The following is a 13,109-nucleotide window of genomic DNA, read 5'->3' on the forward strand; positions in this document are numbered from 1 at the left end:
CCAAAAACCAGTAGCCAGTGGATGGAGGTCAGAAGCTACTTTGATCAGATTATCCATTTACATAGAGAGCCAGATATTTCACTGGCATTTATAAACCTTCCATCCTCATCAGTTTTTTAAACTGTAACCATTTTTTAAACATGCTAATCAGCATTGATTGTTCATTTGTGTCCATGTCAACCTTCAGATCAGGTGTTTAACATTTTGGCAAAAAACCCTCCTGTACGATGTCTCAACATTGCCTCAGAATAGTCGATGTTGAGAAATCATACACCAACAATGTAGGCTACTTGCTATTACCTTACACCAGACATGAGGTGCCATGAAATGAAGCTGACTTTAGAAACCAGCTGTGAAGCGCAAATGTACGCAAATAGCCTTTAATAACATGCAAATACAACTAAGTAACATCACAAGGAAAATGTGCATTTATATAACAAATAGAATGTACTTACATGAGTGAAATAAGAGGTGAAATAAAGTATTTAAAGCAAAAGTTGTTTGATAGGCATATCACTGAGACTTTTTAAAGGCCGTGGTAGAATCTGGGTGTGATTATTTTTTAAATAATGGGGAAATGCATTATTAATCTTATGATTCAGCTAACACCATTTCCCTTTTCTTTCTCTGGCATGTTTTCTGATTAATAAACAGAGTTATTTCTTTTAGTTAAAACGGTTATAATTCTACAGTGTCACTGCTCGACTTTTTAAAGGCCGTGGTAGAATCTGGGTGTGATTATTTTCTAAATAATGGGGAAATGCATAGAGGTGATAACAATTTTACACTTTCTAGTTTGTTACCTTTTGGCTATTTAACAGCCAATTGTGTGGCAAGATTAATTATTGTAGGATTGAAGTTTGCACTTTTAGATTACGTGTGTGGCTCTGAAAAGAGCCTTTGGGTCGGGTGTAACCAGCAGAGGTGTTTACTTGGAGCTGGTGTACTTGGTGACGGCCTTGGTGCCCTCGGACACGGCGTGCTTGGCCAGCTCCCCGGGCAGCAGCAGCCTGACGGCGGTCTGGATCTCCCTGGAGGTGATGGTGGAGCGCTTGTTGTAGTGAGCCAGACGAGAGGCCTCGGCAGCGATGCGCTCGAAGATGTCCGAGACAAACGAGTTCATGATGCTCATGGCCTTGGACGAGATGCCGGTGTCGGGGTGGACCTGCTTGAGCACCTTGTACACGTAGATGGCGTAGCTCTCCCTCCTGGTCTTTCTCCTCTTCTTGCCGCCCTTACCGGGGGCCTTAGTGACGGCTTTCTTGGAGCCCTTCTTGGGCGCGGACTTTGCTGGTTCAGGCATGTTGATCAGAGGATCGTACAAACCACAATACTGACGAGGAGGAGGCGACTGCATTTATACAAGCTGTATGCAAATGTTGCTGTGAGGCCCCCCTCCTGTGATTGGCTGAACCTCCGACTTGTCTTTCTACGGTAACCTACTTTTGCCAAACTCTCTAAAAAGTTGTTGTACAGAGGAAGAGAGTAAAAGGGATTACCAGTTAAATTACTGATGCATGTTTTGGGAAATCTGTATCACTACCCTATCATTAAATCTACATTTAATTTTAATAAATAAAGCCATAAAATTGTGTATGTTTTTATGTAAAATGTATTATTTTTGTTTTTGTTCTCCTTCTCCATCTTCTTCTTCATCTTCTTCTTGACACTGACAAAACAGTGTCATACTTTGTTACTGTCATTTTGTAACCTCTTTCATGTGAGCACCCTGTCAGAAAGTGCAACAAGGTATAGCCTATTGTTTGTTGCACTTTCTTATGTTTTATAGGCTATAGAAATCATTAGTAACCTCTCAATCTATTGACAGTACATGGATATGCTAAGGCTGCAGTATCAGTGATTAAATGTAAATACTGATTTGTTATGTTTACTTACAATATATGTTTTTGATTACAGTTTACAGTTACTTGGTTTCGTGATAGTTGATTGTGTTTGTGATTTATACACATTTGCTGACTTATTTTTTTGTTGTGATTATATACCTAGCTTTTATGATGTTGAGACCACTACAAATGAGTATTGATAACAACAATTAGGCTATTAAACGTTTTTTAAATAGAAACCTTAATAAATCACAATAAAACAGGGGTTTATCTCGGGAATCTTGAGATAATTCGATTAAAAAGTGGGACGTAGAAACATGGTTAAAGAGAGAGAGGTTGATATAGAGAAAAATATAAAACATGTCTCTCAGAGATGTTCATTAAAAACGTTGCTGCAGAATTAGGCCCATTGCTACGCCTTATAAACATCATTACACAAGCCATACCATCATTGACCAGGACCAATTGTGCTCTACAACATGTGCTCTGCTAACAGTGACAGTTGTCGTTATTGCAAGTGTAGCCTACAGATCACGAAAAAACCTTCCCTAAAGTTACATTTTGTGGTGTGTGGTGGAAATGACCCCAAGGGACAAGTGTTCTTTTTTTAAATCAAAAAATACATGAAACACCAAAAACACATGATAGGCTACATCTCATTAAAAATTTGAATTTCCACTTGTCTATAAAGTTATTATTACCGTAGATCAGAATTTAATTCAAGGATTGGATGTCACAAATCTAGGCCCAGGGACAAAGGAAATAGCCAGCAGCCAAAATCAAATTTTCTATAGTAAAAAAAAAAAAAAAATCCTCATGTCAAGTAGCCCAGTGTGCCTCCCCAAGGGACACAATATGGTAGCTGAATAATCACCCACAGCAGTATAGTTTTCTAAGTCAATTCAATTCAATTCAATTTATTTAAAGTGGGACAATGCGAGTTCATGAACGAAAACAAAATCGTAAACAAGCCGGATTGTAGCCACAGGCTACTTTCCATCCGCTGTCCCATACATAGATGTTCCCTGGTACAAAAAAAACAATAAATAAAAACAAAAGCATGTTATAAAATAGCAGCAGTCAGTTTACAGTACAATAGATAGGCTAATAATACAGATTCAAACAGTACAAAAGTGCAACCGTGTCATGATAAAGTGCTTACAATCATCAAAGTGCTTAGAAGGTCCTGGGAGTAATATCTAGTTGAGCTGTGTTACAATGATAGGTCTAAGGATATAATTTAATCACTTGCACTGCTATGAATAACTAAAGGTTATATAATAATGTAAGTGATAATACTATTGAATATATATGTATACACATTCACATACACACACACACACACACACGCATATATATATATAGCCTACATACATATATTTATACATACATACACATAATCGACCTATAACTAGTGATGGCATTATTCATATTGCTATTTTGTTCATATTGCTATTTTGTCTATGTTAGTTATTATAATAATAGTAATAATAATAGTAATGGTAACACAGCAAAATTACAGTAATGACAACATCAACACAATCATAACAGTAATACAACAGTCAGAAATAGGTATACATTTCTAATAATGGGTGCAGGTCTGGGTTGATAGCAACCAGCTTTTTAAATGCTTTTTGAAGGTAATATGTGTGGTGCATTCTCTGACTGTGAGTTAAAGTTGTGCATTGGGCAGTTGTTTTGAGTAAATTAAACTTTTACATGATATAGAGGTTGTTGTACATCATGTATGTTGTTATGTTATATAGGCTATTGTATGTATTGTTATGTAGGCCTATTGTATTATCTTCTAGTTGAAGCACGTATGACACTGACGTTAAGCTACAAAATCCTAAAATAGGTCCGATTATGAATAGCTGGCTATAAACAACAATAAAAAGCAAGAAGATTGAGCTCGTTCAGATTGAGTGTGTGGCTCTGAAAAGAGCCGTTGTGTTGTTTAGTTGTTGTGATGGTGTTTAACCTCCGAAGCCGTACAGAGTGCGGCCCTGTCTCTTGAGGGCATAGACCACGTCCATGGCGGTGACGGTCTTCCTCTTGGCGTGCTCGGTGTAGGTGACGGCGTCCCGGATGACGTTCTCCAGGAAGACCTTCAACACCCCGCGGGTCTCCTCGTAGATGAGGCCGGAGATGCGCTTGACTCCGCCGCGGCGAGCCAGACGGCGGATGGCGGGCTTGGTGATGCCCTGGATGTTATCACGGAGGACTTTACGGTGCCGCTTGGCGCCTCCTTTACCGAGTCCCTTTCCTCCTTTTCCTCTTCCAGACATGTTTACTGTTTAGTAGAAAACTACTCAACTGGTTCAGGCTCAGGGCGTCTGCCCTTTTATCCCCACTGTGGGTGGAGCTCGGTGAGCGGGAAGAGGTGGGAGGAGCAGGACTCTGGGGCTGTGGCGTGCACAGGGGGGGGGCAGGGGGGGCGGTCGCCCCCCCTCGTGGCCCAATTGTTTAAAAACGCGTGCTAAAGTGCCCCCTGGGAGCCAAAACGCGCGTTAAAGTGCCCTCTAGGAGCCAAAACGTGTGCTAAAGTGCCCTCATGGGAGCCACAATGCGTGCTAAAGTGCCCTCTTGGGAGCCAAAACGCGTGCTTAAGTGCCCTCTTGGGAGCCAAAACGCGTGCTTAAGTGTCCTCTAGGAGCCAAAACGTGTGCTAAAGTGCCCTCTAGGAGCCAAAACACATGTTAAAGTGCCCTTGGAAGCCAAAACGTGTGCTAAAGTGCCCTCTTGGGAGCCAAAACGTGTGCTAAAGTGCCCTCTTGGGAGCCAAAACACGTGTTAAAACAGGCCACATCGATGTTTTTTAGTCTTAAGGTATTGATATTATAAAACAGGCCAAATCAACATCTAAAAAGGCCAAATTTTTTTCGCCGCCGACCTGTGGTTGCCGGCCAAACGCACCATGTCGCTACAGTCTCACTCTTGTCATTTTCTGAAACTTGGCAGCCCTGAAAGTGCCCTCTAGGAGCCACATCTAGGAGCCAAAACGTGTGCTAAAGTGGCCTCTTGGGAGCTAAAACGCGTGTTAAAGTGCCTTCAGGGAAGCCAAAACGCATGCTAAAGTGCCCTCTTCAGTGGCGAGGACGCGCTATTAGGTGCCCCTTTTTTTCCTTTTCGCCCCTGCCCTTCAAAAAGTCTTTGCACGCCACTGCGAAGGAGGACGTAAGTGGACCATGGCAGGAGGTGGGGGGGGGGGGGCTTCTGGCTCCTTCCACATAAATTTGTTATCTCCAATAAAATCAAAGAAGTTCAATATAACATTATACATAACATTTACCCCACTAACAAGTTGTGTCAAAATTTATCAATATTGATGCTAATTGTGTATTTTGTAATGCTGAAGTGGAAACGATTAGGCACCTTTTCTTTGAATGTAATTTTTCCCAGATTTTTTGGAAAAAAAATTGAAGCTTACATCACATCACATTCCAACATAACAATTAATTTGAATGCCAAAGATATACTGTTATACTATAATAATAAAGATAGGAAAATGCAACACTTAATTAATCTGATTATTCTAATTGCAAAATTCCACATACATAAAACCAAATTTTCCAAAGGTCGACCTTTCTTTCCTGTTTTTGAAATTGATTTCAAGAACTACCTTGAATGTATTAAAATAGTTGCTAATAAAAAATGTATACACACTGTTTAATTTAATGTATTTTATTATATTTATGTTACCTATGTAATGACTTATGCACTTCATCCACTTTATGTCTCATACTGTATTTGTTTATTTACTTCCTTGATGCCTGACTGTTTGTATTGTCCACGGTCAATGTTCTGACTGTGATTGGAACTTTTAAATAAAGTTTTGAAAAAAAAAAAAGGTGGTGGGCTATCACCATGACACCATCACAATGTTGGCTCTGCTCACTCTGTATTTTAAATGTTTTTCATCTTTTTTTCTTTTTCTTTTTCCCTTGTCATCCTGTAACTGTTTTAGGATGACACCATGACCACTGAATAACAGCAGCTACAAAGCAATAAGTTATGATAATAAAACATAATGACAAAAGACTAACAGACCACAATGATAAAATACAAAATGATAAAACAATGTCCAATGACAATACAACTTTTCAGTTGCCCTATCTTAATGATCTAAGTATTCAAGTGTATTCGTTGCTTGTGTATTAAGGTATCCTGTAGCACATTTTCATGGCAGTATTTTGTATGACCTGGAGTTTATTGAGTTGAGATCTCCCTCCCATATTCGAACAAAGGTCAAATATATGATTGATACACCTTCAAAGCAATTTGCTCCTCCCTTTTTTCTGCAGAGCACTTTCAAGTGTGTCTGTGGCCTCGTTTTCCACTTCAGCAATGTGTGTTGTCCACTGCATGTTACGTTGGAAGGTGACCTGGAGAGTTTTGCCATACAGTTTGAGGTTGAGGTGTATTTGATCTTTTTTGTGTGGGTGTTTGGTGAAGAGTACACATTGTGTTTTAGTTGGATTTAGTTTTATTCTTCACATATTTAGCCCATTCCTCCATCTCAGTAATGCACATGCAGCATCCAAGAGCTTGCATGTGGTCAATATGCTGGGAAAACAGTGAAATGCGCCTCTATTGCATTTTCACAAATATAATTAAAGCAGAAGTGAGTGATATATTTGTGTTAATATAAGTCTTAAATAGTTATATCTTCCGACAGCAATCACTTACATAGAGTGTTTGGTCTGAAACACGGGTCTCTCAGTCCCTCTGCTCTGCTCTGAGCCGAAGAGAAAACATTTATCGTATCCTACAGTTTTTATCCAATGAGGAGAGAGAACGGCATGCAGGGCTGTGTGTGCAGCCAAGGAACGCCGTGAATGTGGTGACGTAGCGACAAGGACTGTTATGGTGCGTTCAAGGAAACTCGTATTTTTCCGACCGTGAAGTGGTACCAGTTCGATCTGGTACGAGTTCACCGGTCGGAAGTTACGAGTGGCCGTTATAGTGACTTTCACCGGTAAAACAGGTCGGAAAAACACGAGTGGGTTGCCTGGAACGCTACAAAGTCGTAAGTTGTGACTTGAAGCTGTAATTTACGATTTCAAAAGCCTGCCTGGAACGCAGCATTAGCGAAAACGACCGGATCACTCACTTCTGCTTTAAGGTTTCACAGATCAGAAACTGTGTCTGAATGAATCTTCAGGGCCTTTAGATTAATCTAGTCCAGATTTGAGAGATGGGTACAGTGTTTTTTTTATTTTTTTATCTATTAACAAAATCTAAAGAACATAGTGGATTAGCACTCCCAGATCTACAATCACGCCACTCAAACCAGCATCATAATGAAATGGACGAATCATAACACAAAAGCTAAATGTTTTAAGATAGAAAAAGAACTAGCGCCACTTTCAATAAAGACTCTACCCTTCATAGAAAAGAAAGAGACCATAAAATTGAAAGGACAAAATAAATGGACGAACACCACTTTGGACAGGTGAAACAGGTTTGTAAATAGACAATGACTACCTCAGAGAGATGACATGGGACCCCCAGTTTAGACCAAACAAAATGGACAGTGTGCTAAAGGTTTGGGCGTCAAAAGGATTGCAAATATATTCACAATTACTTGTCAACAAAGACATTGACTCATTCAAGGTTATATCAAATAAGTTTGACTTAGCTCAGTTGAATTTTTATACTTGCAACTTAGAAATTACATTACCACTTTTCAGAAAAGACGGGGTCACCATGAGCAACACCAATTAATAACTTTTATGACAAAAAATTATAACTTAGATATCAAGAATACGCTCTCAAAAATATATAAAATACTAGGAGACAGTGAAGAAACACAACTCAATTGGGACAAAGTGGAATCTAGAGCTTGCCGTACAAATAGAAGACGATGATTGGAAAAATGCTTATAGTACAATACACAAAACAACAAATTCTGGATATTGGAGGGAATTCTCTTGGAAGGTATACACACGCTTTTCCATTACTCCAGAAATACAGTCTAAATTCACAACATCCAGCACCCCAGACTGCTGGAGAAACTGTTGCGAGCACCATTCAAACCACTCACACATTTTCTATTTCTGTCCATCACTAAAACCATTCTGGAAAAAAAATAATATATAGAATCTATTTTTCCGATTTTCCAATTTAAAAAAACATTGGAACCGCAATGCATTGTTTTAGGAATAACACCGGCTGAAGTTACAACAGAAAAATACAAATACTTAGCCTATACAGAATACTCAGAATAGCTTTGAAGCAAATAACAAGAAAGTGGCAAAAATCCATCTCACCTTCTTTTAATAACTGGAAATTAACTGTAAATAATATTTTGGAAATGGAAAAAATTACATAGGCCTAGGCAGAATCAAAAATCAAGAACCAGAATGTGTGAAAAGATGGAATAAGTGGATTCAGCCCTGAAGAAATGTTTACTAGATCTCTGAAGAGAATAAATTTGTGTATGTATTGTATTTTTGTTCTATTTTATGTTTTTTTTCTTTTTTTTAAAAACTGTCTTTATCCCACCTCTTTTCCATCCCTTTATTATTAATATTCCTTTTTTAAATTATTATTATTATTACTATTAGCCTACTATTATTATTGCTATTATTATATAGTATATATTTTATTTTATTTTGAAGTTTTTCACTACAAATAGCATAAATGTTGTAGGAATGATTGATTCATGCTCAGCTAATCAGCGGGAGTTCGTAGCTCATAACCTCGCAAGAGTCCCATGATCGGTTCGCTGGTGGAGGCACGGCCGTCACGTGATCACGCTACACCAATAAAATGCCCGCTTTTAGTAAACACTACGGCAATATGGCGGCCGCTGATTGGCTCTCCTGTGTGACGTCTGGACAGTCGGAAATGAGCGGGAAAAACAAATTTCTTAGCTAACCCTGGATAGCATCTAGCTAAGGCTAACGGTAACTTGATCATGTCTCTCTCAGGTGTAACGGAGGTTTAAACAGTGATCGATACAAACCTGGCTGACAGCTGCTTTTTTAGGCTAACCTTACAGAGTTTGTCCAGTGATTCAGACATCTGAGTTTGACGGCGTAAGAAGCCTCTCACACCGGCCGGTCACCGACTCTCTGCCGTTCATCCATGAGATCAGCTGCCGAGGCGGCGCTGACCGGAGACCGGAGACCGAGGAAATGACAAGATTGACTTCAATTTCTCCGGCGGTCCGGGTCCGGTTCGACAGGTCCAACAACTGTGAGTGTTTATCATCATCATCATGGTGTTTTTGTGTTGGGTCTGGGCATTCAATGTTTGTTTGTTTTATTCAAATGAACAATAGGCTATTTTTAATTGCAATCCGTGATTGTTGTGCTGGATCGCTATCCACCTTTTTCCGAACGTCAAAAACGTAGCCTGTTTTGCCGGTTTTGCTCTAACCGGTGGAATTTTATGTTTTGGTTTCCATGGTTTCAGTAGTCTCGGTAATTTTTTTTTTTTCAATGAAAATCTGTAAAACGCATGGATCATCACACCAGCTTTTAAACAGTGGATATCACACAAATTCATTGACATCCGTGTTAAAAGCCAGCGTTAATAGATCCATGCGTTTACCGCAACTATGACAACGACTGAAAAACCATGGAAACGTAACCGTACAATTCCACCAAACCGGCAAAACCGGTTTCCGGGTTTGACCATAGTAGTAGGGAGGTTAAGCGACTTTTGACTTCAAGTCATGATGCAAATGTCCCCTTTGGCATAGAAGTACCTTAGGGTCATACAAATAAATCTATCCTAAGACACAAGTGAGATCACACTTTGTATCCGAAATAAACACGTTTTTAAAATGCCTTTTTTTAATTGAGAAAACGCATGCTAAAAGCACATTCCATTTAGAATGTCCATATAAACTACAATGTTTTCAGCTCCTGGATGTTATCTACAGCTTATTTGTAACATGATTGAAATATTTCAGGATTGTTTCTCAGTTTGACTGATAACCTAAACTTCCCTATATGTACATAAAAGCTGAACATTGCTTATTAAGGGCGCTCTACACTAAAATTTGTTAGTTTACTTTAGGAGCACAATGTAAAATGATTTCAGTATCAGGTTATATAAGCCTTCAATAATGTAGAGGGTCCAATGTGACCCATCTTTACATTTGAGAACAGTAAAAACATTTTTCCTTTGACTTTAAGGTGACTTCTAATATGACCCAGAATGGGTCATACATGTAAATTCAACTTTTTCAAATCAACATACACAAGCAGTAACTAGTTATAGGTAGGCCTATATTTTGACCAACACAATATTTGGCTAATTGGTAAAATCAGTATCAGTATCATATTTTATTAATATTTTGACAAAAACCCAATATCCTGTCACACAAGCAGCTCCATGTTGTCTGAGAAGCTGTAGATCACATCCAGGAGCTTTTAATTTTAATTATTATTATTCAAACACATTTAAAATTAAAGGAATTAAATGATTATTACTTAGGCTATACTATAATGAACTGTCAACATTTGAATATATATATACATAAATCTCCTTTTCACATGTTTACCTAAATTATTATCCAATGATTAATCAAGACTGGCGACCTGTCCAGGGTGTACCCCGCCTCTCGCCTGAAGTCAGCTGAGATAGGCTCCAGCTCACCCGTGACCCTAGGATAAGCGGTATAGAAAATGAATGAATGATTGAATGATTAATCAACTAAAATAGCATTTAGGCTCTTACAACATGGAATTCTTCATTTGGGCTTGTTACATTGCAAGGAACCATAACGAACACATCATTGACAAGAGAATTAAAGACCTGTAGTTTTTCCTGGTGTGCATCCTTTCTATTAAATAGTAATACGTTTGTTTTTTCACATGTAAAAACGCCACTGGAGACTTTGAGTCATTAAAATCATCATTTTGTGTTGTTTTTATATGAAACTCTCGCTGGTGATGGTTCGAGGTGTTTTATTTATCAATAACTCCTTTTGGACATGTTAACTGAAAGCAGGAGCCGATTATTCAGGTGCATGGGGATGTAGGCTATATGCTGGTCACCCACTGCAAACTGACAGGTAAGTCTGGCCCTAAGTACACAGCTGTAGAGATTCTCAGACGGTTTAGGACGACAGCGCCAGCCTCATTACCAGGCTGCTACTGCCATCTACTGGCGAAGAGATAGCAGTAGTTCAACCTGAAACCAGGTGTTTCTTTCTACACAAGCAAAGTGAACGTCAAGCATAGAAAATGTTTGATCAGTGAGCTTGAAAAAGCAATTTAACAAACTCTCCCCTACATTATTCAGCTAAAACATTGTCTAAAAAGTTGAAACAGAGGACAGTGCTCTCGAGTTTAGAGTGAAGTGGCTCTTAAAAGAGCCGTTGTTGTTGTTTTAGTTCAGCTGTCTCGTTTAAGCTCTCTCTCCACGGATGCGGCGGGCCAGCTGGATGTCTTTGGGCATGATGGTGACCCTCTTGGCGTGGATGGCGCACAGGTTGGTGTCCTCGAACAGACCCACCAGGTAAGCCTCGCTGGCCTCCTGCAGAGCCATGACGGCGGAGCTCTGGAAACGCAGGTCGGTCTTGAAGTCCTGGGCGATTTCACGCACCAGGCGCTGGAAGGGCAGCTTGCGGATGAGCAGCTCGGTGGATTTCTGGTAACGACGGATCTCACGGAGAGCCACGGTACCGGGCCTGTAACGGTGAGGCTTCTTGACGCCGCCGGTGGCCGGGGCGCTCTTACGGGCAGCCTTGGTGGCCAGCTGCTTCCTGGGGGCTTTGCCTCCGGTGGACTTACGAGCGGTCTGCTTGGTTCTTGCCATTTCACTGCGTCTTTCTCTAAACTGGAGAAAAATGTGAAGAACCGCCGCGGCACTCGGCTCTTAAAGCCTGGGACCGGCTGGGACGCAGTGACGCTGCTCGACGTCTGTGGCTGGTGATTGGTGAGGGGCTCCTGCTGGAGCTCAGCGCCGCCCACAGGACCAACCCGCCGCCCGAGTCTCTGCTGCTCATTGGAGGAAACAGCTTTGAAAAAGCCCGGACAAACCCAGAGCAGGAAGCCGCTGCTGGAGCCTCTCTCTGGTTGGTCCGCCACAAAGTGTCCCGCTCCTGCGCTCATATAAGAGACAGTTGAGCTGTGGAGCTTCACATTTCTTTGTAGCCAGACCAAACAGACCTATCAACCATGAGTGGAAGAGGAAAGACCGGGGGAAAGGCCAGAGCAAAGGCAAAGACCCGCTCCTCCCGTGCTGGGCTCCAGTTCCCAGTGGGTCGTGTCCACAGGCATCTCCGTAAAGGAAACTATGCTCAGCGTGTGGGGGCTGGTGCTCCCGTCTACCTGGCGGCTGTGCTCGAGTACCTGACCGCTGAGATCCTCGAGTTGGCTGGAAACGCTGCCCGCGACAACAAGAAGACCAGGATCATCCCCCGTCACCTGCAGCTGGCCGTCCGCAACGACGAGGAGCTCAACAAGCTGCTGGGAGGAGTCACCATCGCTCAGGGTGGTGTGCTGCCCAACATCCAGGCTGTTCTCCTGCCCAAGAAGACCGAGAAGCCCGGCAAGGCCAAGTAAACTTCTCCTGGACATCACCAACACAAAGGCTCTTTTAAGAGCCACACACTCCAATCAAAAACAGCGAAATTCCTATTACCTGTTATTTATTCTTTTTTTTCATGATGTACGTATCATTGTACATAATCTCATACTGTATTGTGTAAATGCCTATTATTTAAGGTATTTCCTTTTGAGGGAGTTTCGCTAAAGGAAGAGATGGTGAATTGATACATAAACGATAACATCGATTAACAGATCAAAGAGGCAACACTGACTAAGTTACTATAAAGTTATTAGCTACCCTGGTTGAAAGTGGCAACAAAATACAGGACTGTGGTACATCTATATTTGTTTAGAAATTTAAGTTGGGCTGATTTTAAATCATAAAATCACATCGACGGCATTTCTTTCTTTCTTTTTTTTTGGTCTTCTTGTTGTGGTCCAGATTATAAAACGTAGGTATTTTACTGCAAGGAATGAAATACCTCTAGAGCACCACCAGTAAGCTTTATAATTATAAACCAGTGCTATTAAATTTCAGTGTTCAGCTACAAACATGTGATTAATGTCATGTACCACAAACATTCAGTCACATACTACTCCAAATATCTTAGATTAGTATCTATTTATACCAAGGCTCACATTGAGTATAGGTTGATAGGTTGATGGTGTGAGTTCCTACATCTTTTGCATTGAATGGTTATTGTTTATTTCTTGATTATAATATTTTCCACAGGAAGCAAAGTTACTTGGTTAA

General features: G+C 40.5%; 4 protein-coding genes across 4 annotated transcripts; 1 reads left to right on the forward strand and 3 right to left on the reverse strand.

Annotated features, from left to right (window-relative positions):
• Positions 1-928: 928 nt before the first annotated feature.
• Positions 929-1,303, reverse strand: LOC311003959 (histone H2B 1/2-like; the record flags this gene model as incomplete). Its single annotated transcript, XM_083995881.1, has 1 exon — positions 929-1,303. One exon carries the CDS (start codon positions 1,301-1,303, stop codon positions 929-931), a length of 375 nt encoding a protein of 124 aa, XP_083852007.1.
• A 2,491-nt stretch (positions 1,304-3,794) lies between these two features.
• On the reverse strand, positions 3,795-4,132 carry LOC311003675 (histone H4; the record flags this gene model as incomplete). Its single annotated transcript, XM_083995473.1, has 1 exon — positions 3,795-4,132. One exon carries the CDS (start codon positions 4,130-4,132, stop codon positions 3,821-3,823), a length of 312 nt encoding a protein of 103 aa, XP_083851599.1. The 3' UTR covers positions 3,795-3,820.
• Positions 4,133-11,210: 7,078 nt separating this feature from the next.
• LOC311003632 (histone H3.2) lies at positions 11,211-11,621 on the reverse strand (the record flags this gene model as incomplete). Its single annotated transcript, XM_083995421.1, has 1 exon — positions 11,211-11,621. One exon carries the CDS (start codon positions 11,619-11,621, stop codon positions 11,211-11,213), a length of 411 nt encoding a protein of 136 aa, XP_083851547.1.
• Positions 11,622-11,983: 362 nt separating this feature from the next.
• Positions 11,984-12,370, forward strand: LOC311003659 (histone H2A-like; the record flags this gene model as incomplete). The annotated part of the gene is made up of 1 exon (XM_083995452.1): positions 11,984-12,370. The coding sequence occupies one exon, from the start codon at positions 11,984-11,986 to the stop codon at positions 12,368-12,370; it is 387 nt and encodes a 128-aa protein (XP_083851578.1).
• Between the last annotated feature and the right edge of the window lie 739 nt (positions 12,371-13,109).

The sequence above is a fragment of the Trachurus trachurus genome, assembly GCF_905171665.1.
Source record: "Trachurus trachurus genome assembly, chromosome: 20".
In the NCBI taxonomy this organism is placed as follows: Eukaryota; Metazoa; Chordata; class Actinopteri; order Carangiformes; family Carangidae; genus Trachurus; species Trachurus trachurus.